The sequence below is a fragment of the Mesoplodon bidens genome (genome assembly GCF_964165515.1).
Source record: "Mesoplodon bidens genome assembly, chromosome: 13".
NCBI classification, from domain to species: domain Eukaryota; kingdom Metazoa; phylum Chordata; class Mammalia; order Artiodactyla; family Ziphiidae; genus Mesoplodon; species Mesoplodon bidens.
Window position 1 is genome coordinate 20,187,856 of NC_138169.1, and position 24,785 is coordinate 20,212,640.

A 24,785-nucleotide genomic window follows, 5' to 3' on the forward strand; every position below is an offset into this window, starting at 1 on the left:
ATACCTTAATAACTAAAGGTAGTTATTACTACTAAAGGTAGTAATAACGATGAACTGCTGATAAATCCAAGAACATGATGGCTCTCAAAATAATTGTGCTGAGTGAAAAATCTGATGAAAGAGTACAACCATGTAACCCCATGTATTTGAAACTCTAGAAAATGCAAACACATCTGCTGTGACAGAAAACATGTCCGTGGTTGCCTGGGGTTTTGGTTGCAGGAGGAGGGGAGAGAGGATTATGAAAGGGAACTCTTGCGGGTGATGGATGTGTCTGTTGTCTTGAGTGCTGATGCTTTCACGGGTGTATATGTCAAAGCTTATCACAGTGTACTTGTTAAAGATGAGTGGTTTATTTTTGCTGATTACACCTCAGTAAGGCTGTCTCACACACACTCTCTCTCTCTGCTGGGTACTATCCACAGAGTGACTGATTAAGTAGGTCTGGGCTAGGGCCTGAGAATCTGCACTTCTCACAAGTCCCCAGGTGATGCTGAAGCTGTGGGTCCAGGGACCCCGTCTTGAGAACCACTGTAGGTGAGTCTGTTTCACCAGTGAGTGGAGTGGGATGGAGTGAGGTGATGCGGCTCCCCCAGCTTCACCTGCCTGACAACCCCCTCCACTGGGGGAACTCGCAGTATGTTCTTCTTTCATGCCTCTTCTCCCACTGGTTTCCTGCCGCTAGGAGCCCAGACTGGCCCCAGGGCGGCAGGGGATGCGAAGCCATCCCAGTGCTGGGTTTTCTTTAATGAGGTTGGGCCACATGTATCCATTTGAATCAGCGAGAGCGTTGTTGTCTGTTTTCTTGGTTTTGAGGAGGAGGAGGGCTCAGGCCAGGCCCTCGTGAGCATCCCCGCCTGACCTGTTTGTTCACAGTCTGCACACAGGGACGGGGCACAGTGTGAACCCAGTCAAGGAGGTGTTTGAAGTGGCTTTCTTTTTTTGTGTGTTTCTGGGGGTTGTTTTTTTTTAGACCAGTTGGTCTGTGGGAACTGGTAGGGTATTTCTTTGTTCTCACCCTGCTACCTGGCAGGTATGGAGAGTGTTTTCTTTGTTCTCTAAGAGCAAAACTACAAGCTGGAAATGCGTCGGTCTTCGATACAAGCCTGGGCTAGTTTTCTGGGATTGGACCATCAGGTACTGGCTCAGTGAAGGAATTTGGTGGTCAGGAAATCACCCCAAGAATGAGAGTTGCTAAGTACAAGCCCCTGAAGTCGCCAGAGTCAGCAAATAAAAATACAGGATACCTACACCATATTCACCTTGTAACTGATCTAGCAGCATGGTGACATTAGTTAATAATACTGGACTTACTGTACATTTGAAATATCCTGGGAGAGTAGAACTTACGTGTTCTTACCACACACCAAGAAATGGTAACTATGTGAGGTGATGGGTGTATTAATTAACTTCATTGCGGTAATAATTTTACAACGTTTATGTACATCAAATCCTCACATTGCACACCTAAAAATATACAATTTTTATTTGTCAATTATAATTCAGTAAAGCTGGAAAAAATACACGATGCCCGGTTAAATTCGAGTTTCACATAAACATCAAATACTTTTTTTTAACTTAAGTCCCACATATTATATGGGCAGGCCTGGAGGGTTGAAGTTGTATCAGAGAGGGCTGCCTGGAGGAGGTAAGTACAAGCTGGTCTTGGACTGTGAGAGAAGTTAGGCAGGTGCAGTGAGGCCAGCCTTCCTGCGGCACCGAGCTCCCGACGCAGAGGCGACGGCGGGGGAGAGCCAGCAGTGCAGTGATTGCAGAGCACAGGGTGAGGGTGTGGGCCCGGGGAGCCGTCAGCTGGAGCGGGTCCAGGTTGTGGGGAAGCCGGCCCTTGGGGGCCAGGCTGTGGGGAAGCCGGTCCTCGGGGGCCAGGCTGTGGGGAAGCCGGCCCTCGGGGTGGTGCTGGCCCTCCATGGCCACCTTCGCTCGCTGATGGCCAGCTTCCCCTCCTGGTCCCTGAGCTGCGTCCTCCCTGCCTGCCACGTTTCAGCTTTTACTTATTTATTTATAAAATTTATTTATTTTATTTTTGGCTGCATTGGGTCTTCATTGCAGTGCGCGGGCTTCTCACTGCGGTGGCTTCTCTTGTTGCGGAGCACGGGCTCTAGAGCGCAGGCTCAGCAGTTGTGGCGCACGGGCTTAGTTGCTCCGCGGCAGGTGGGATCTTCCCTTCCCGGACCAGGGCTCGAACCTGTGTCCCCTGCGTTGGCAGGCGGATTCTTAACCACTGCGCCGCCAGGGAAACCCCACATTTCAGCTTTAAATGGAACTTATTTGAGATCTGTTAGGGCACCAGGACACATTTGAAATCACAAAGCTTTCATATTATTTTCTTCTCTATAATTTATTTTTCCGCAACCTAGACTGATGTTTTAAAAAAGTACCAGCAGCAGTGGTCATAATAATAATAATAATCCTTGCCTCCCAGCAGTTTGCTTCTGGCTGGCAGCAGCCAGGCTTTGGCCCGAGACACATTAATTTTTTATGACCCAGGCATCAACTGTGGAGGAATGGGCTCCAGACAGAAGGATGGGGGATCAGGCACTCCTGCCAGGGGCTCTGCCAGGAGCTTTCTCTTACTTAATTCTCCTAAGGACCCTGTGACAGAAGGGATTGTTACCACATCTGTTGGTTGGGAGGAGTGATCAGGCTCAGAGAGGTGAAACTACTTGCTTAAGGGCACACAGCTTTTAAGTGGCAGAAGCAGGGAATCCAGGTTGGCCTGACTCCAAATGGTCTCTCTTGTTCGTCCCTCGCTGTCATCTCAGGTCTGTGCCCTGGCTGAAGACCGCGTGCTCTGGGATGTGCCCCAGTGTGCACCCTTGGGTCACTTCTTCTCTCTCAGCTTCAGTTTTTCCCCCTGTGGAATGGGTGGAGCAACACCCTGATCCTCCGTCTGCTCCTAGGGTAGGCGCTCAGTAAAGAATCTGGCGTATAGTGACTCTGTCCCTCCCCACCTGGGTGGCCTTGGGCAAGTGCCTTAGCCTCTCTGAGCCTCAGTTTCTCCTCTGACAATTGGAGAGACTCACAGCTGCCTTACAAGGTCAAAGCACCTAGTGCAGCATTGTAGGTGCTCAGTTAACCCTTCTCTTCTCCCTCCTTAAATGGACTTGAGTGCCCGGAGAGAACGTGGACCCATCAGTGTTGAGGTAAAGGGAGCCCTTGGCTCTGGCTGGACACCTGTCCTGCCCTCCCCATGGTCTCCATCAAGTTCACCCACCTGTGCAGGCACCCACGTTTCTTTTGCCAATGAATAGAGTCAGTGTTCTGCATTTCCCTCCCAGATCCGGCTCCAGATCCAGGGGCTGGAACTGTGGGAATCCTTCCAGCTCTGGGTTAGTTGGTTGTAGAGACACGGGGGACCCCACCCTGGCCCTGGAGGAGGGGGTGTGGTTTACATCCCCGTGAAGCAGAGTGTGACCCTGGGCCTGAACTGTGCTTATAACCGGGGCAGAACTCCAGGGGCTGGTTCCCTCGGCCAGGGAGGCCCCGGTGCTTTGCCCTCCACCAGAGAGCAGCGCCCAGCTGCAGACCGTGGCTCCCTGCGGCCCTGCACCCTGTGAGAGAGGCCTGCACATGCCCCCTCAGGGGGCTTGGCACCTGACGCACCATGTCTTCCAGCCCCGTGCCCTTCTGCTAGGAGACCCTGCCTGCCTGCCTGCCCAGCACCCGCTTCTCCTGCTCGTGCTGGTGGCTTCATACAGTGCTTCTTCCCAGAATCGCCTCCTTATCCCTCCCCAGAGGCCCCCAGGCTCAGCACTCACCCTGTGCTGTCAGTGTCTGTCTGCACATCTGTCCCCCTTATTGGACTGGGAGCCCCTCAAGGATGGGCCACACCTGATTCACTTGCCAGGGACTGCTGTGCAGCAGCAGGGAAGGTGTCCCTGGAAGGCCTGACAGCCTGGGCAAAGGCATGGGGTCGAGCCCAGCATTAACTGAGTGCCACTGTGTGCCGGGCACTGTGCTGGTGCTTTACACACTTCAACTCATTTAATCCTCACAGTGGCCTGGGAGGAGGTTTGGCTGCTATTTTCATTCTACAGTGGTGGAAACTGAGCCTCCAGCGCGAGGGCAAGAGACTTGTGCAGTCACACGGCAGGGACGCAGAGCCGAGAGAACACGCAGTTCCGTCTGCCTCCAGATCCAAACCTGGCCCTTCTCTGCATTGTGGGAATCTCCTGGGTGCTCTCAATGCAGCCCGGTTGAATGTGGAGAGAACAGTTTGGATTTTAGTTTTTGCACTAAATTACATGCCATCTTGGGGTTAACCTTGAGTCTTTAATTGCATCAGACAAAGCCTGGGCATCTTCTGAGTCAGTTTTTACTTTTTTCAATTTTTGTTTTCAATTCAGTTGAGACATACAGTCAAATGTTTATGAAAGCACTAATTTTAAGTGTACAACTCAGTGATGATTATATTCTTACATGCACCTGTGACCCCACACCAGCTCAACATCTAGAACATTCCTCATTCCAGTAAAGACTCCCTTGAGTCCCCACCCCATCAGAGGTATCCCTCCCACCTGAGTCATCATTCTAACTTCTCTTCCCATAGGGTAGTTTTGCCCACATCTGGACTTCATGTAACCAGAATCCACAGTGCGTGGTCTTTTGTACATGGCTCCTTTGTCTCACGTGGAATTTTTGGGGTTCATACACGTGCTTGCAAGATCAGTGACGTGATCTTTTTCATTGCTGCGTGGTACCCCATCACTGTGCCCTGGCTGGACCACCCACTGTTTATCCATTCTCCTCTTGATAGACATTTCGGCCGTGAGTTGATTTATCCCACTGATGTGATTTCTATTTTCGTGATTTTGAGGCAAGGACTGGCTTTTGTCAGGGCATTATGCAGAGCTGTCTGGCTCCCTAGAAGTTTAGGGAACTGTAAACATCCTCGTGATTCTAATTGCTTTAGATCAGAAGCATATATATTCATCCCTCCCTGTCTTCTGTTACAGCAGAGACCGGGGGAGGCGGGGAGGAGAGAAAAAGAAGCAAACGAGCTTTAGTGGAAGTTTTCTAATTCTTCTGTTCGTATGAGCTAAGTGGCAGATTATGGAGTCTGCCTGTAATTTAAAGTCAAATGCTCATGGCTGACAGTGGGAGCCATAATAAATGTGTTGCCACTGTCCTTTTGGTGTCCTTTCTCTGCTACTTTGAAATCTCATAAATAACCAAGAGCATGTTGGTTAACATGCCTTCCTCTCCTCCGTTTGCTCCAGCGGAGCAGCTGCAGTTGCTAGGTTGAGCTCCTTGTTGCTAGGGTTTTTGTGGTCCTGTGGTGCCCCAGAAATATGATGGATCAGTGGAACATGCCTTTGCTATTAATTGAAATGTTTCCACAGGGAATCTCTCAATGTCACTGCGTGCTTTGACGTTGTCCCAATAGGTCAATGATCCTTGCAGGTTTCTTTCCCAGTTAGAAGAAGTGGCTTGAGTGGAGGGGACAAGTGGCCTGGACGGGGAGTCAGAAAACCTGATTCTAATCCTGTATCTGATACTAACTTGCTGTGTGACCTTGGGCAAGCGTTGTCCCCTCTCTAAGCATTGGACTCCGTAAAATTCAAGGACCTTCCAGCTTTGACAGCTTACAGTTCATCACCCAAGCTCTGTAAACAGGCCAAGTGCAAATCAGGTCCTCATTATCTGTTGGAGGATTATTGACAAAAGAATTCTCATCACCAGCTCACTTCCTCTCAACCCAGCAGGCTTCTGGGTCACGTCTCCTTGGCCAGATGCTGTGTGTGGAGTTAGGAGTTTCAGACTAATTTTAATATTCAATCAGACATAATTGGGGGAACTTCCCTGGTGGCACAGTGGTTGAGAATCCGCCTGCCAGTGCGGGGGATGCGGGTTCGAGCCCTGGTCCAGGAAGATCCCACATGTCGCAGAGCAACTAAGCCTGTGCGCCATAACTACTGAGCCTGTGCTCTAGAGCCCATGAGCCACAACTACGGAGCCTACGTGCCACAACTACTGAAGCCCATGCGCCTAGAGCCCGTGCTCTGCAACAAAAGAGGCCACCGCAATGAGAAGCCTGCACACCACAACGAAGAGTAGCCCCCGCTCGCCGCAACTAGAGGAGGCCCGTGCACAGCAACGAAGACCCAAGGCAGCCAAAAATAGATAGATAAATAAATATATAAATTTATTAAAAAAACAAAAAGCAAACATAATTGGGGTCATAAATCTGAAAAAGGAAAAGTGACACCCTACAACCCATAAACATCTGCTCATACTATTTTCTCTTTCCTCCTGCTTAAAAATCTTTGGCAGTTTCCCTCTGCATGCCCCGGGGATGGCAGACAGGGTCTGTTTCAGTTGCTGAGGCAGATCATTGGGTGGGGCTGCAAGGGGGGACATACTGAAAAGAATCTGGACTCGCTGGTTTGCTGTGGGATCTTCATCGATTGGTGGTGTCCGCCACGGGTCCAGGAGTGTAAACAGGGATGCGTGTTTGTCCATCGTGGCTGGAGTTTTAAGCCTACGCCCTTTAATATTGTGTTTGAGGCCTTCTCCATGGCACTGGCCAGCTTCTCTTGCTCATTTCCTCCCCCACTCTGTCTGCCCCACCTCCAGAAATACCTGTTTCTCTGTCCACGTTCAGATGAGCACCTGTTGTCGCCAAAGATGTCCTTTGTTCCCTCTGCCCGTCAGGCCTTTTCTTCCATCCGGTTGGTCAGCTCTGCCTATTTGTCTTTCAGACTTCAATCACAATCTTGTCTCATCTTCTGCGACATTCTCTTTGACTCTCTCGAGCGGGATTAATTGGCCAGGCCCTCCTCTGAGATCCCACAGTCCCCCACTTAGCCTGTTTCGCACTTAGTTGTTTTTAAGTCTCTCTCCACTTCTAGCTTGAGAGGTCCTCAAAGTCAAGTTCTGGATTTCGCTCACCTCTGTCTCTCCAGAGCCCAGCATGGTGCAGAGCCTCAATAAATCTATTGAATGAACACACAAATCAATAAAAATCCTGTCGCCTTCCAAAGTCAGATAGAAATGATTTTTATAACTTTCCCAGCAGCCTGAGTTCTATGTGTCAGTACCCCCCAGCTTACTCGTGGGTAATTTACCATGGTCATAAAATGACCACACATTTCCCCGAGACCGAGCCCTGCTTCCACTTGCAAGTTTGCATTTCCTCCACCGTGACGGCCTGTTTGTCTTCCTCTCTCCCCTTGCTCTCAGCCTGAAGACAAGCAGAGGGCGGCGGCTGCCTTCGCCCAGCTCCAGGGCGCCATGGAGACGCTGGGCATTTTGGAGAGCGAGCAGAGGGCCATTTGGCGGGTGTTGGCGGCCATCTACCACCTGGGCGCGGCGGGGGCCTGCAAAGGTACGTGCTTGCCACCGGGCTCACCTGGGCTGCCGGCTGTCTCCACCAGCAGGTGCCTGACAAGGCCCTTCTTTCCGTGAGGTGGGACAGGGTCAACCTGTCATCTTCCACATCTCTGGGACTGCTCTCGGGGAGGCTGCCGAACCAGGCATGCCGAGAAGGAAGCGGGCTGGGTGTTTCAAGCAAACCGCGTAACCCAGCACTGTCCAGTGGAACTTTCTGTGATGATAGGGAGAGGTTCTCTGTCCAGTAGCGTGGCCGCTAGCTGTACTTGGCTGTCGAGCTTTTGACATGCAGCTGGTGCAACTGAGGCGTTGAATTTTTCATTTCATTAAATTCTAACTAACGTACATTTAAATAGCCACATGTAGCTAGTGGTTACTGTGCTCAGAAGAGACACCCTGAAACGGGTGAGAGGAGGCTGGGTCCACGCACTGAAGGTGATGTTTTCCTGTCTAGACATCTTGGAGATGCTCACACCATGTGGGCTGAAGCTCACCCAGCTCTCCTTCTCCTCCCTAACTGCTGCTCCCCAGCCTTAACTGTCTGTTTGCTTATTGTCCCTACTTCAGGTTGGTCTCCCTCCCCCATCCCTATCCAGTCATTGACCTTGCCCTGTAGATACTTTCTGTGACAGCATTTCTGTCTCGACTTCTCTATTCTTACTATTATCATCTTAGACTAAGTATTTGCTCGTCCTTTTTTTGTTTGGACTATTGCGGTAGCGTCATTGCATATGGCTTGGCTCCACCCTCGTTGTGGCCACTGGGCTCCTTTCTAAAACGTAGACCTGTTGTGCCATTCCCTGCTTAGACTCCTCCCAAGGCTCTCTCTTGTCTGCTACATCAAGTAAAATTCCTTGACTTGGCATTCAAGGCTCCTCGCTTCCCTAACCAGACTCTTGTGCCATTGCTTTTGGCACTATGAAAGGTCCCAGGGAGACGGTCAATATCAAGAGCAGTGTGGCTCCCGCCTTCATGGGGCTTATGGTACCTTATACTCTGATTGTGTCTTTGCCTAGCTGTTTCCTGTAGAGAGTGGCTTCCTTTGGGCCCAGAACATAGAGTTGGAATTTACGTTTTGAATGGATACACATGTGCATGGAGGTCTGTCCTCTGGAGCTATGGGTTGACTCTGGCTGACATTCTGGGCCACTCCTCTGTGGGGCAGCAGACTTCTTTGGAATATGCTGGCATGTTATTCCTGCCATTCCCATACCCGTGGGCCTTGTGGCCTGTTCTTTTGATTTTCATACACTTGAGCTGCACTGGTCCACCGATTTGATTTTGGACATTTATAGAAGTTATGCTGAGTCAGAAATAGGTAGGGTAGGGAGTCCACAGTTGGTCCAAGCCAAGGGCAGACATGCTTAACTGGGCAAACATGGAAAAATCAAATGCCACTTGCCTTTTCCAAAAATCAGCCAAGGGCCATGCTTAACGCCCTGACCATTTGGAAATCAGCCAGCTTTGTAAATGTACTGGGATTGGGGATGTCATTGCACAGTTCAGATGAGAAAAACTGTTGAAGGTTTAGAGTTAGGGCACAGGCATCTATAGATGGCGGATGTGTGGAAGGAAGCAAACCTGTTTTACAGAATAGAAAACTGAGGCTCAGAAGGTCTAGGTGCAGTAAACTCCAGTCTGGGGCTTCCCTGGTGGCGCAGTCGTTGAGAATCTACCTGCCAATGCAGGGGACACGGGTTCGAGCCCTGGTTCAGAAAGATCCCACGTGCCACAGAGCAGCTAAGCCCGTGCACCACAACTGCTGAGCCTGCACTCTAGAGCCCGTGCTCCGCAACAGGAGAAGCCACCACAGTGAGAATCCTGTACACTGCAACAAAGAGTAGCCCCTGCTCCCCACACCTGGAGAAAAGCCCATGCAGCAACGAAGGGCCAACACAGCCCCCCAAAATAACTCCAGGCTATGGGCGCTTGAGGGAGGCAGATTTGAGTTCAAAACCAAACTTCTCTGAGCTTCAGAGAGGCCTTCTGTTTCATTGGGCCAAGACTGGGGTTGGTGTGAGGATTAAATGGAATAAAGAAGAGAAAGCTGAATTAAGCTGCTTTCCCCGGAGGCACACCCTGAGACCAAAATTGCATGTAGGCTTTGGGGGAGGGAGTATCAGGAGGAACCAATAGGGAAGAAAGGCAGGTGATGCTGGAGCCTTAAGGAGTGGATTAGCTCTGGGAAGTGGGGGGCCAGTATCTCTGGGGACCTCTGGGAGACTCTGAAGAACATGTCTCCTCATCAAGTATTATCCGAGGGGCGAGGGAGCCGGGATATTGATCTATACCGCCTCCTGCTTCTCCCTGGTTGAAGGTTGCTCCTGGGAGCATTCCCCTGTGCCCTTCCAGCCTGCCCCGTGCATGAGCTGAGCATGTTCTGGCAGCCAGGAAAGCAGAGAGGTGCAGACAGGTACCTGCAGTGACAGGCCAGGGACATGTGTGGAGTGGTATGTATGGAATGGCCAGGGCGGGGGGTGGTGGACAGATCATCCATGCTTCTAGCTCAGGGCAGTCCCCCAGTAGATTGTGTTGTTGAGCCTGGGTTAGGTGACTCTCCCAGGGTGTCACAGCCACATGCCTCTCTGCTTTGCTCAACTCTATAAATAGTCTTGCTCCCTCCCGGCACTCAGCAAAGCCTAGGGAGAGAACAAGGCGGTTGGGACCTACCTTCCGATTTCCATTGTCACACTTGAACCCTCTCTGCCTCTGATGTGACAAAACAGAGGCTAAGGGAGCCCCTAGTCTATTGACCTGTCACCAGAGAAGTTTGATGCCTGACTTTCTTCTCCTGAGGCTCATGGGGCACCCCCTCTGATGTGGGCTTAGGACTCATACCTGTAGCTGCCTGTAATGATAAAAGAGAAAGGCACATTTATAAATATTTTATTAATACATGATTATGGCAATAATTCCTCCCAGCCTCCTCCCACCCCACCTTATAAATTATTTTAAGAGGAGCTGCTGTCAGTCTGCCTGAGAGGCCTGCTTGATGATTTACTTACTATATATTCTGCTTTGGAAGATTTCATAATAGGTTGCTCTAAAATCAGCTATTAAGAATTTCAAAGTCATATATAAATGTCTTTGCTTTGTGTCATAACAGATCATTTCGAAATATATTAAGAATCATTTCCGTTAATCAGGTTTTTTTCATTAAAACGATGTTCTCCTCGCAGTGCACCCAGCTTCCTTAACTTATTTTGAAAGTCCTGATCCTGTTTTTAAAAACCAATATCAGTCCCTGTGGGTAGATTTCAGGCCTTATAACTGGACTTGGGATTTTTGAACTGTTTCAGCAGTAACGACAACCACCACTAATATTGGTTTAGGGTTTGATGGTTTCAAAAGCACTTGTACCTCTCTTGTGCCTTTTGATCTGATTGGATTCATACAGTAACCTGGTGAGGAAGGATAGTGCCATGGGCAAGAGTCAGCCTCCTGGCTTGGCTTCTCTGAACCTCAGTTTCCTCCTCTGTAAAATGGGGCTAATGATGGCACCCACTTTTTAGGCTTGTCATGAGGATTAAATAAGTCAGGGCCAAACGTGTGGAGCACAGGACTTGGCTCACGGCTTTATAAGAGGAGGAATGCGGTTTACCTGACGTCGCACAGCTAGCATGTTCCAGAGTGAGGTTTGGAACCACGGCCGGTCTCCCTGCAAAGATCACTCCCCTTCCCTAGACTTTGCAGAGGGCTGTTAGGGTCATTCCTTGCTGGAGAATTGACCTGTTTTCCTGGGCCCTGTGCTGAGTTCTTATAGACATGATGTCACTGCACTGCCTTAGACTAGCCCAGGAGGAGCGAGAACTATTAGATGCCCATTTTACAGATGAGGAGACTGAGGCCTGCCAGAGAGATTCATCCTCATCCCCAAGGGCACACAGCTAAAGCCAGAGTTGGGATTTGGACCCAGGTCTGCCCAGGCACTGAGCCTAACCTCTGAGACGACACCTCTGGTCTCCCTGGCCCTGTGTGCTGCTGCTTCTGGCCTCACAGGCTCCAAGGGCTGGTGATGTCACTTTTTCACTGGGGTGCCCTGTTTTTACTCATGACACTTCTGACACCAAATGTGTGGGGTTTTCCTTACACCAACCAGTCCTCTGATTCTCCGGACACCAACTGGGTGTCCTACAATTTAGTCCACTCCTGATACTACTTGGAGTTAGTGCAGGTTACGGGCTCGGTCCCACAAGACTGTACCACTTCAGACATTGTTCATAAGTTTGGGCCACCTGTACTTCTGATGGATCAGCTATAAAGTTGGGCTCCCACAGACCCCTCCTTGGTTTGATAATTTACTAGAATGACTCACAGAACTTAGGAGGGCTTTTACTTACCAGTGCCTGTTTATCGTAAGGCATACAACTCAGGAACAGCCAGACGGAAGAGATGCGCAGGGCAAGTTACAGAGCAAGGGGCTTCCCTGCCTTCACTGTGTGACCCTCCCGGCACCTCATTGTGTTCAGTGACCCGGAAGCGCTCTGAGCCCCATCGTTCGGGGTTTATGGAGGTTTCATTACACAGGCATGATTGATTAAATCATTTTAATCAATCACGGCCCCAGCACACTCCTGGGGGCCCCTGAGTCTCCTCTCTTGGGGGAGTGGCATTAGTCCCCCACTGACCCCTGAGTTCCTGCAGGGCGCTGCCACTGTGGCCTTCCCCCACCACCTTCTGGGTCCCTCCAGCCCGTATGACTTGGTGTTCTTGACCCCAGGAGTCTGGCTGCCTGTGGGGCTCTGGATCACCCTGTCTATCAGCAGTGCCCTGGGCAGCGTCGGAGTCAGAGAGGGCACCCCCCCAGAATGTGGCAGAGCAGCGACACGGGCACCTTGAAGTCAGCCAGTCCTGGGTTCAGGGCTCAGCTTGGGCTCTTACTTAGCTGTGTGTGACCTCGGCCAAGTTCTGGGGCTCGCCCGAGCCTCCTCTGGAAGAGGGAGAAAGGGCGGCAGAGAGCCGTCTGGGGTGTCACGCATGGCTGCGGTGCTAGTAATGCTCTCACTCTGGGCTGCCTCCCATGGGCAGGCCTGGTGGCTCCTGGCTTGGCCGGTCGGTCATAAAGAGGCTGTGTTCTTCCCTCTCTCTGCACTGTCTCCACCTCCTTTCCATTTCTCAGGCTCACTGTCCCTGCTGGGTTCCTTGGGAAGGCCGTGGGAGGGGGCACTGGGGGCTGCTTCGGTATGGCAGGCAGAAACCCCTGGGTGATTTGACGCGGGATGGTTTGCTGTGAACCAAGACTCATGGCCTGGGCCGTCCCTCAGGAGCCATCAGGGAACCATTTATCCAGCCTCGTGTTTCTTTCCTTTGGCAAAATGTGGCCCATGGAACAGTCAGCTGGCACCCATGTGTTTTGAATGGCAGCAAACAGATGTTCTCTGGAGCTCACTCAACAAGGAGAGGGCGGGGGAGGAGGGACACGCTGGGCCCTGCAGTGGGCGGAGCCGGCCTTGAGTTCAGGCTCCTCCACCTCCTGGCTGTGTGATTTAACCTGTGCAAGAGACTTCACCTCTCTGGACCGCAGCTTCCGTGCCTGTAAAATGGTAAAACCCTGTCTGCCTTCTACATCGTTAGTCAGGTGATGGCTGCATCCTGCCCACCTGGCACATGGGTGGGGTTCAGCAAGCCCTGACTCCCTTCTCTTTGCAAAGTGCTTTTTGTCATCTGTTGGCATCAAAGCCTGCCCTGACGTGGGCCGGGTCGGGGTGGAGAACTCAAGCCCCCAGGGAATGCAGCTCATTGCTTAAGGGCACATGGTGAAACCTCTGTGCTAGTGAACGGCAGCTTCAGAACCGGGGTCCAGTTCCGGACTCTCAGTCCAGTGCTCTTTCCACAGCTTCGAGGAAGGTTCTGAGGGCCAGGGAGAGTGTGGGGTAGTGGTCAGAGCAGTCAGGAGTGACACAGTCTTGTGCTCAAGTGGAAGTGAGGATTCCAGCACTTGCTAGCTTTGGGACTGGTCACGTGACCTTGCTGCATAATAAATCAGCCCATGTTGTTCCATGGCTTGAACAATGATCATTTTATTATCTCCCCAAACTCCTGGGGATCTGCAGTTTGGAAGGGCTCGGCTGGGCTGCGGTCAGAGGGTGGCTGACCCAGAAACAGTGGGGTTGAAGTTGCCGGGACTAGCCGGGCACCTCCGTCTCTCCGAGTCTCAGATCTCGGGTCCCCAGCGTGGGCCTCTTTGGGCTTCCTTGTGGCCTGGCGGCTTCGGGGCTCCAAGGAAACTTCCAGAGAGCAGCATGGAAACTGCATCACCTCTTCTGAGCTGGCCTCAGCTATCATGCAGTGTCACTGCTGCCATGCTGTATGTCACAGCTTCAAGGGCCAGGCAGTCTAGACTCTAACCCTGGATGGGGGAGTGACGAGGTTCGAGAACATGTAGGGTGAGAGATACTGGTGTGGCAATATGTTGGTCTTGAGCAAGGAACTTAAGCTTTCTGAGACTCAGTTTTCCGACCTGTAAGGTGGGATTGAAAACAGTAGTGACTTCACAGGTCTGCTGAGCAGATGAAGTGAAATGTATGTCAAGGGCTAAGCTCAGTGCCAGGCACTTGTCAGAGCTGCTGCTGTGAATTAGGGCATCACAAAGCTTGGAGATAACTTCCCGGCTCCCTGCTGGGATGGCAGGAGGATGCTCCTGGGATTTCTGCTCCTACTTTTATTACCAGTGCCCCCCAGTATCCTCTGATGCCCCTAAAGACCCTTTTCCCACAGGAGAGTAAATCAAGGAGGAACTCGGAGCCCTTTTTGCACCAAGAAACAATTCTCTGTCTCAGGACCTCTTGGCTGTGTGAGATTAAAACCAGTCACGACCCTCTTCTCAGGAATGTTCCTTGAACAAAATGCTCCCACGGTCTTGCTGTCCTGCACGTCAGCCCAAGGGTGGGAGTCACTTACCTGTGTTCTCTCCTTTAATTCCCACAGCAACCATGACAGGTAGGTAGGGAGGGAATTCCCACTTGGCAGTTCAGGCTGCTGAGGCTCAGAGAGGTTACGTAACTTTGCCGAGGCCAAACGGCACCGCGTGGTGGAGCCAAGGTTAGAATCAGTGCCTGTCTGCCTCCAAAGCTAGTGTCCTTCTCCTCTATGAGGCCGCTCATCTGGCCCAGTCCTTGGGTGCATTTTGGGTGCTCGGACCTCCACCTCCCCTCTAAGAGCAGCTTCTCAGCTCCATCCCCAGTCTCCAGTCTCCAGTCTCCAGTCTCCATTCTCCATTCCCTCATCTGGAAGGGCATCCGCTAAGCAGAACCGAGGCAGGAGAGCTCGGAATCGAGGCTAACAGCATGGGCTCTGGGGCCAGGCAGACCTGTGTTTCACCCCAGTTCTCCTGCGTGATCTGTGACTCTCTTCACCTCTGAGGCTCCGTGTCCTCATCTGTAGAATGGGGATAGCAGTCCTTGGGAGGCTTAAGTTATTCAGTTTGAATGTGTAAAGCTCGGCCACCCTTGTGTTATTGCTATTATTATTGTTAATGGAAAACCTGCCCACCATCCAGGCATTTCCCCGGCAAAGCTTGAGTCTACAAAGATGACTCGGGCTGGTCTTTAATCCTCTCCAATCCCTGTGGTCCCGTGGCTGTAAGAGATGTACACCCTCCCTAGAAAGTCTGAGACTCTTTGTCACTCTGCCTGCTGTCCCTCATTACTCCATAAAAATGACAGTACTGCTCAGAATCCAAAATAACAAGGATGTGTTATCTGCCTTGATGGCCGAGTTGCTTTGCTTTCCTTTGGCTCTGAAGGCTGATGGGAGGTTTAATTTATTTGTCTTTTACTAAATTTGCCAGTCTACTTGTTGCTGACCCCATTGCCTAATATATGATGCAGTCAGGCCCATGTATAACCCAGGGGGGGCCCTGTAATGGAGTGATGGAGGGAGGCTGCCAGTCGGCCACCACTCCGCGCCTGTCCTAGTAAAGACATCACTCCCTGAATGGATGGGACCGTGACTCGGGGGGCGCCAAGGGGCCCGCAGGAAGAAGAGACGATTGTAATGATGACAGGGACCCAGCCCCCTACCTTCTGCTGGGACCCCGCCCGACATCTAGCAGCCAGGGGAGTCCGTCCAAGGATAGGAGGAGGTGGCCTGATGCTTCCCAAGCCCGGATAAGACCCTGAGCACAGAAGGCCACGGGGAGTAGTAACAGTGATGCTGCCAATGCAAAGCAATCACCATATATTCAAGCACTTGGTGAGTGTTTTACTCTTTTTATTGTTTTAAAACAACTGCACAAATAATACTGTAAAGTTGTCTTCCTATGAAAAATGGAAACAATACAGACGAACACAGAATGTCGAAAGCAGGTCCCCCCTGACTCCCTTGATCCTCCTGACCTTAAAGGTGACCGTTGTTAAGGTGCAAAGGTGACATTTATTACAACTGATGAGCCAATACTGATACACAGTTATTAACCGAAGTCCTCAGTTTACCTTGGGGTTTGCCCTTGGTGTTGTACATTCTCTGGGATTTGACAGATGTGTCATGTCATGTCGTGTGTCCACCGTGACCATGTGATCCAGGCTAGTTCCACTACCCTAACAGGCTGCCTTTTTTTTTTTCTCTTAAACTTTTTAATTTGGGATCATCATAGATTCATAAGTAGCTGGAACAGTAACACATCGAGTCCCTGACCCCTTCCCCCAGTTGTGGTTGCGGACGTGGCTGCAGTCCCTCTCAAAAGCAGAGAGTGGCCGTGGCTGTGTCACTGTGTCCCCAGTGTAGGCCTCACCCTCAGGCCTTGCAGACTGAGCACGAGCTACGCCTGTGCACATGACAACTACGGGGATGGCTGACTGTCGCTGTTATAAACAAGTTCACACCGGCTCCATTTCCACGTGCTCTGCTTCTCCGCGTGCCGGGGCCTCTCTGCCCGTGGCTCACAGCGGTGCCCCTGTTCTCTCCCCTAACTGCAGGGCTTGCCCGGCGAAGGGGCCTCTGTCGGTGTCGCACTTCTCCAGTTGATAAGCGTTTGGGCAGTCTCCTGCTTTGGGGGGCATACATGTCTGTATGTAGAGGCGGTGCAGGGGTGAGCGTTCTGGAGCCGTGGTGGCCTGGGCCTGCTGGACCAGGGGGCGTTTGAGGTTGAACATTTCCATGGACACAGCTCGATTCCCCTGCCTGTATTCACAAGAGTCGGCTCACTGCAGCCTCACAAGCCTGGGGGGGATGTGGGACTGGAGTCTGGGTCTCTGAACACCTGGGCCGTGGCTGCCTTCATGCTGCTCCGTCCTCCCCACCTGCCCCCCGTGCCCTCCTTTTCTCCATCCTTTTCCTCCTCCCCCACTCTTCCCCCTCCACTCCCCCCTTACTGCTCTCCTTCCTCTCTCTCCTCTCCCTCCTCTCCCTCTTTCTCTCTTCCTTTTCTTCTTCTCCTCTATGCCTATTGGATGGTAGGCCCTCGGCAATGCCATTCTTATATTCCAAGACGAAATTTCCATCTGATCAAGGGAGGGAGACCCAGACAGGTGCGTTGGAGACGCCAGGAGAAAATTCTAGGCAGGAGACACCCAAAGTTCAGAGGGGTCAGCCCCACCCAAGGGGTCCTAGGGCTTGGGACCCTTGAACCAAATCTCCCAAACAGAGCGGAAATCAGGAAGGATGCTCCAGACAGAAGAGCCTCGGTGAGCAGAGGTGTGGTGGCCCGAGCAAGGCCTGGGACCTCCGTGTCCCCGTCTGCGAGGCGCCAATCCCTGGCACCGGTGCTGCGGGATTGAGAGAGGATTACCATGTGGCCCTAGAGCAGGCCCCGCACCCCCGAGGCTGGTCCCCGCCTGGACCCTGTCCTCCGCCTGCCTTCCCATGCCCACAGGCCCCCAGCTGGTGGCTTGGCTCCCTGCCCGACAGCTGCCACAGCTGGGCCTATTCTGGGCCACAGGCAAGGACTGATTCTGCATTTTCTAAGCATATTGAATTAATTTGTTAAGCTGGAATGGTGGCTGTGGGATGTAAACAGTTACATTATAAAAGCCACAAGTCCCTGAAGTGGCTGATGCTAGAAGGCTTCCCTGCCGGCAGTCCCGGGCTTCAGGAGGGCAGGGGGAGGAGGATGGAACCCCTGAGAGACCCGACTTCAGGTTGGCTTAGCCACTCTTGCTGGGTGGCCCTGCAAAAGCCCCTCCCCTCTTTCTGGCCTCTGTTTCCCATAAGAAATAACAGCAGCTGACATTTATCCAGTGCTTACAAGGTGCAGGTACTATTCTAAGAGCTTTGGCCATCTCAATGATCCCCTGGAGTAGGCACCATTACCCCATTTTACAGATGAGGAAACTGAGGCTCAGAGAGGGGAAAGGACTTGCCCAATGGGGATGGATGGATACTCTCTGGCGTCTCTTTTAGTCTTGCTCATCAGAGACTCCAGGAGGCTGTGGCTCAGTGAGGACCTCACCGTACATGGATGTCTCACCCTTCAGTGACAGAGCATAACAATACTGCTGACAGCAATGATGATGATGCTAATGATGGGGTTAGTAAGCATTACTGTTTACTGAGAATCTGCTCTCTGCCAGGCATGATCTAAGTGCTGTGCATGGTTATTCCATGTAATCCTTGTAACCCTATATGGTGGGTTATACCCATCTTATGGGTGAGTCAGTGGAGGCTCAGAGAGATAAAGGTGGTTATCTAAGGTCCTGGACTCAGGAAAGGGAGGAGCTCAATTTGGGACTGAGGAGTTCTGTTTTTGAAGCCTTTCTCCCTATTCTTCATGCCACGTTCTGCCGGGTGGTCCACAGTGTCATCAATAAATGGGGAATTAGTAATCATACCTTTCCATATGGTTCTTGCACTGATGAGATTAAGTGCTTAGCACAGGGCCAGGCATGTGGTGAGTACTCCGGAAACACCAGCTGTTGTTCCTGGGCTTCCCTTGGGCCCCAGCTTCAAAGGAGACAGTGTGATAAATTGAGGGGGACCCCTGCTCAGTCTACCTTGGTGAGGGACCCTTGAATATGGAAAGAGCGTTGGACTGGGGACCAGCCAGAGCTGGGTTTAATCCTGGCTTCTGCCTCACTAGCTGTGTGACCTCACACAGGTCACTCACCGGCTGTTGGTCCCACCCCTGAGCCTTTGCTCCTGCAGTTCCCCCAGCTGATGAGTGATGCCTTCGACTGAGGTCTCCCTGGTGACTCTGCTTCTCAAGTCGGATTACCTGCTCTAGGGACACTCCCAGGCAGTTTCACATCCAGTGTCTTGTTTCATCCTTATAATGACCCATTGGGAGAGGAGCCATCCCATTGTACAGATGTGGAAACTGAGGTTCAGAGAGGTGAGTTTTCCTGTTTGAGATCTTGCAACCAGGTGGAAACTGCCTTTGGATGCCCAGCCCCTGGTTCTTTCCACAACTGCCCAACATCCCAAAGATGCCACGCCTTTCCCCTTAAGCCTCTTGATCAAATTAGTCCAGGAGACCCCTACCCATGCTCCCCTTCTCCTGTCAACTCCAGATGCACATTGGCATACTCAAGATTAGAGCAGTCCTGCAGGGAAGCAGCCCATTTTGGTTGGTTTAATTGGATGCTGCCCCAGCTGATTTGTCCAGCAAGCCCTCTTTGTCCAGAATGCTAGAGCATCAGGGGTGGTCCACGTGTTGTCTTTGCAGTTGATAGGGCATGAGCAGTGATTTATGTTGGATTATGAGTGACTGAGCAGCAATTTATTGACGGCTTGTTGTCCAGGCCTTATGGGGTGCTCTGACTGCAGATGGACAGGTGACTTTCTCTAAGGTCTGTCCAGGTTTGCAGGGCTGCGTGGCACCCGGGAACAGCAGGAACAGGCGGGAGCCCTAAGATGCAGGAAGAGACTCAAAGTTTTGGCCTTTAAGACAGTCCCATTTTCCAGGATCCCAACAGTTGAACTTGACCTGACATCCCTGGGCAGAATTCTCAGAGTGTGATCATAATTCAAGACATTTATCCAGCAGATCCTGTGCTAAGCGATCTGCACCTGGAACCACGCTGATGCTTCACAAGGACTCCATGGGGTAGATTCCCATTTTACAGGGGAGGAAACTGAGACTCAAAGAGGTGACACGGTTTCCCCAACATCATGTGGCTTTTGACAGCGGAGGTGGGATTTGAACCTGCACAGCCTGTTTCTGGAGCGCTGCCTTTTCTTGTAGCACCCACAGCCTTTTAGGCTTATCTGTTCCCTGCAGGTGGCCTCCTCCTTCACAGGCCTCCAAACTGTAAACCTCTGTGTGAGGAAATGTGAACTGGGTGCTCCGGCATTATAAATAAGTCACATAACATTCAGTAGTTCAGCAGCAGCATGGCTACTGTTGGAAGGAGAAATAACTTGGTTATTAATAAATGCAGGAGGTCACAGTAATTGATAGCAGTTGAACTCACGGTGCATGAGGGGAGAACGGTCATGTTATTTTTTCCTCTTTCTCTCTTTCTCGTTTTTTTTTTGTATTGAGCATAAAGGGAAAAACCTGCCTTTGCAGGTGGATCTGATCAGCTCAGAAACTGCAGTTCCATAACTTTCCCTTACTCCTTCCTTTTTTTCTTTTTTCTTTTTCTCGTTTCTCCTTTATTCATTCTTCTATTCAAATCCCCGCCTGCCTCTTACCAGCAGAGTGATCTTGGGCAATTGACTCAGGTAAAGCAGTTTGCCCGCAGTCACCTGGTTGATCGAGGGCTCTCTCAGCTAAGCCAATATTTCCTAAACTGGTGTCTCCTGGGACATTAGATCAAGATACTCTATAAAAGCATTCCAAGGCCAAATAAGTCTGAACAGAACATCTCCTTCTTGGAGCTTCATATGATATACTTTAAAGGCTCTGAGATGGCCCAAAGTTAAGGAACTTGTTTCACCAAAGCAATGACCAAATAGGTATAATACAGAATTCATTTTTCCCCAGTGACACTGATGAACGTTCCATGGAGCAACCGCTATGAGGAGCCCCTTTGGGAAACTCTGAGCCCCAGCTGCGTGGCTTCTGTGCCCCGCTCCATATCCCTTTGGCCACCCGGGGAGTTTCTGACTCAGCCCTGCCCTTGGTAGCACATTGGCTGGGGCCAGGCCTCACCTCAGATGTGCAGATGGCTTCTGAATGATAAACAAAGGCGCACACACAACAGAGCAGTGTGCCAAGAACTTGGCTCCCTTTCAGAGAACCTTCTGAGGCCCTCTCTGAGCCTTGGCACTTTAAATGGGTGCAGCTGCTGAGACAAGGGTTCAAGGGATAGACTTGCATGTGGGAGGTGATCCCAGGAAGTACTGGGAGGGGCGTGAGGAAGGGAAGTAGGGAAGGAAGGCAGCCAAAAAGAGTGTCACCGGGGCTTCCCTGGTGGCGCAGTGGTTGAAAGTCCGCCTGCCGTTGCAGGGGACACAGGTTCGTGCCCTGGTCTGGGAAGATCCCACATGCCGCGGAGCGGCTGGGCCCGTGAGCCATGGCCGCTGAGCCTGCATGTCCGGAGCCTGTGCTCCGCAACGGGAGAGGCCACAACAGTGAGAGGCCCGCGTACAGCAAAAAAAAAAAAAGAGTGTCACCAAAACCAGCTGTGGGCAACTGGGGCTCCTCCCACTAGGGACCTCTGGGGGTCAGCGTAGAGCACGCACCCGAGTTATCACACTCAGAGGGCCTTACCTTTGTCACTGCTTGAAGGCTGGGAATGTTAATTCCGTGCCACATCCGCCCATACCCTGTGCTTCAGCAAATGCCAGTACGAGAGAAGGCCCTCAGCTGCAGAGAGCACAGGAAGCCCCCAGGGACACTGTGGGGCAGCAACAGCTCTGCTCTGGTCCACCCACCATGTTGCCTTCTGAAGTCTGCCCGTTTCCTTTTGACCTGACCTACAGCCCACGTGTATGCTCAAGCTAGGTCTAACATGGGATGTTGGGAGTACCAGAGCCGCCCTTAACCCCATGCCATGACCTGGGGGTCCGGGGACCTGGACTCAAGTTCTAGCTCAGCTGTTTACCAGCTGTGTGACTCAGGGCAGGGCGGTATCCCTTGCTGGGTCTTGGTGGCCTCTACTATAAATCAGGCCTAAGAGTATTCAGCCTGCAGACCTCGCAAGGCAGTTGGGAGATCAGCCAAGGTCATACAAGCGTCCTCCCGCCCCGTGTAGACGTGTCCAGGTGTGCATCCTCCAGGCCATGGCGAGATGCATGGGCCATTTGTCGCTGAGCACAATAATAGAGCTGGTATTTGCAAGTAGTTCTTTAATATAGAACTGTTTCAAGGGTGGGCGGTCCTATCAGACATGCATTGTACTTATGTAAATCCAGCCATGCAAAGGCAAACGTGAGGCCAGTGGTTACAGATACATATTTTTTTCATATGTCATGGCCCCTAAAGGCAAGCGACCCATTTCCTTTGGTGTTCCACTGGAGGGGAAGCTGGCAGTGTTGGACTTAGGGAAATATGCTACAGTACTGTACGTTATGGGCAATTTAAGAGATCCTCAGGGTAATTTTAAGGGTACTTGATATTTCACCTTAGACTCTGGTTTCGGAACAGTACCCCCTTATGAGAGAAAGCTCCTCTGCACAGGCCCATGCTTAGCATATTGAGAGCTGGAGTGAGAAGGCTTGAGTTCAAATCCTGCCTCTGCCACTTACCAGGTGCATGACCTTGGAAGGTCACCCTCTCTGCGTCTCAGTGTTTTCATAAGTCAAGGGGCGATATTAGCATTGACCTCGTAGGGCTGCAGGACAGTAAATGAGGCAACGGTGTCCAGTGCTCAAGCCCAGTGCCTGGCCCTGGGAAGGGGTACTGTAGGTGCTGCTGTCTGATGCTGTGATGTTAAGGTCGCCTTTGTAATACTGTTGGGCGTTTGCGTTCTGATTCTTTTTCTTGGATGGGTGAGACAGAGGGTGGGTGACGGGTGGGGCACCAGGGAGCATTTCCTGAGGTTCACCATCACATGTCCTTGTGTGATGTTTGCAGAAGAAGAGGCCGAGGATTCCTAGATGGTGTGCATGAAAGCCCATCGCAGAGCCGAACCCTGGGCCCGCCTGCCATGGGGTCCTGTTTCCCACCAGTGACCAGCAGAATGGCTGCAGCCAAACGCACATGCCTGAAATGATCTCTGCACTTGGCGTTGGGATCATTCTGGGCACAGCCTCCTCGCCTCCTGCTATATGGCAAGAAAGCATCCTGATAGAGTGTGTGATCCCCTACGGGGTGGGCTACGAGGCGGGGAAAAATCCACAGACCCTCCCCTGCAAGATTTTTTTGGTCCTGTCTGTCTGTTTCCATCTCTGGCTCATTGCCTTTCCCTCTCTGTGTCTCTCTGCCTCTCTCCCTTTTGTTTTATCTTCTATTTGATCTTTCCTGTTAGAGAAGGCGGCTCTAAGGTTCAGATGGGCTGGTTTGTGGGGGAGAGGGAAACAGTGTTTCTCTCTCCCTAATCTTGGAGATCTGCCACTTTGGGCAGGGCTGGCCATCAGTGAGAAATGTTCATTTCGTCGTTGACTCCTTGTTTCATTTCATCACTCACCATATTAATGTTTATTGAACGCTTCCTCGTGCCAGCTCACTTGGCCCAGAGCAGTGACCACACAGACCTCTGCTGGCACAGAACAGCGGGCGGCTGCACACGGTGTGACATCAGCACGGGAGGGTGGGAATCCCCCTCTGCCCCTCACTCCTGGACCCACCTTGGCCAGGAAACGAGACCTGACCTGCTCCGTTCCATATCTGGGTGATCTCAGGGGCTTAGAAGAGGAAAGCGATGAGGCGGGGGGCGTGCTAGTACAGTGCCTGGCACACGGCACGCGCCCCCTGCTTGGTGGCTGTCCTCGCTCGTTTGGTGATGGCTTCATGGGGGCTGGAGCCCTCTGTATACTGGCATCTCCAACCTCGGTGGCATTCCGAGGATAGCTCTGTCCCCGGCTTTGGGTAGGTTGGTGGGAAGTGCTGAGCCCAGCGTGTGTCCACCTTTCCTTGGAGGAGAAATGACCTCGGTGGGCTCGGAGTCCATGGGCGTGACCGGCATCCGGAGTTCACCAGTTCACTATCCCTTCCACACATGCTCTCGGTGAAGCAACAGACAGATCTTGTGGAGGAGTCCCTGCAGCCCCAGGACGGGGCAATCCGGGTTGGGGTGAATGGTGCCCTCTTTAGTCTTGCAGGTGGAGGAGGAAATTCAAATTTGTCCAGCACCTTCTCAGGGCCAGGTGCTCTGCTGAGAGCCTCACGTGCCACCATCTCGCCCAGTCCTTGCAGCCCAGCGAAGAGGTGTTTGAGGTTTTATGACTCCGTTTTGCAGATGAAGAAACTGAGGCTCAAAAAGGCTGTGAGACTGGTCCAAGGGCTGACAGCTGGGAATGACGGGAACAGGACCCAGACCCTGTCTGCTCCGGTGCCTGTGTTCCCGTCCAGTCCCCTTTCTCCTCACCGCAGGTGCTGCCCCAGAGTTCTCAGCCTCCACCTAGGTCTGGACGAAGACAGAGGGGCCCACGGGGTTGGATTTGGTGCCTGGCCAGCCTTCGGGAGCTGGAAGCAGAAATACATTTTCCCAGCAGAGCTCCCATATGCCTCCTGGGTTTCACGAGCAGGATGCTGCTCAGCACACTTGGAAATATGCCCCTTAAGTTAGGCGGGACCTAAGGAGTCCTGCCCAGTCCATTTCCTGCTCCTCTTTTCAGAAACAACCATTGCTGAACCCCTTCATGAGCTCTCCCCAGCTCAGTGAGGCTATAGGTCACTGTGGCCAGAGTGTGGGAGACTGTTTCAGAGGGTGGCAGTGGAGGTGATGGGGCAGGAGAGGGACAGGACGTTGCCCACCTAGACAGTCATCTCCTGTTTAATTCACTTTCAACCCCATCACAGGAAGAAGGAAATCTCATTCAGGGCCAGTAGCCTTTAACTCCTCTCTGTAATACTTGCTAATCTCTCTTTTTCAACGAAGAGAAAGCAGACCTTGGACTCCCAGGTAACTGTATCTAATTAGAATCTAATGGTATTTCTGTACGCGTATTGTATTTATTTCTATTTTCTATCTGTGACAAGTGATAACAGTGTTGGTTCAGAAACTGGCCCCCACTGTGGTGGAGGGCAGGGAGAGACTGAAGAAAGAGGCAGCCACTCCAGATTGGTGGGTGGCAGGTGTAATGTGGAAGGGAACTGACATACAAGGCTTGTCTTGGATGCTGCAAGAAGGGTAGGTCTCCACCCCCGCCCGCCAGAGTCTTAAAGTTTATAGAGGCCTGAACTGGGCTCAGTCACGGAGACCTTCTGGATGGTCTCAGTAACACCTCGCTCTCTCAAGGCTGTGTCCTTGTAACAGCTGCCACCGTGGGAGTCGGGGAGGGGCTGAATGTGTATTCCAAGGGCAGGGGAAGGGCTGAGGAGCTTCCAGTTGCCCAGAGCCAGCTCGCAGGTCACCTGGTGGTCATATCCTCTCAGTGACCTCCTTCAACAAATGGGTTCTTGTTTAAGTTAGTGCTATAACATTTCCTTTCACAAGGTATTTATGTAC

The 24,785-nt window shown here is 51.8% G+C and overlaps 1 protein-coding gene across 1 annotated transcript in view; it reads left to right on the top strand.

Annotated features, from left to right (window-relative positions):
- The window catches only part of MYO18B (myosin XVIIIB), a 228,253-nt gene that overhangs the window by 22,588 nt on the left and 180,880 nt on the right, over positions 1-24,785 (top strand). The window contains exon 11 of the mRNA XM_081251759.1: positions 7,204-7,348. Coding sequence (XP_081107885.1) covers positions 7,204-7,348 — 145 coding nt within the window. The remainder of the gene's footprint in view (positions 1-7,203; positions 7,349-24,785) is intronic.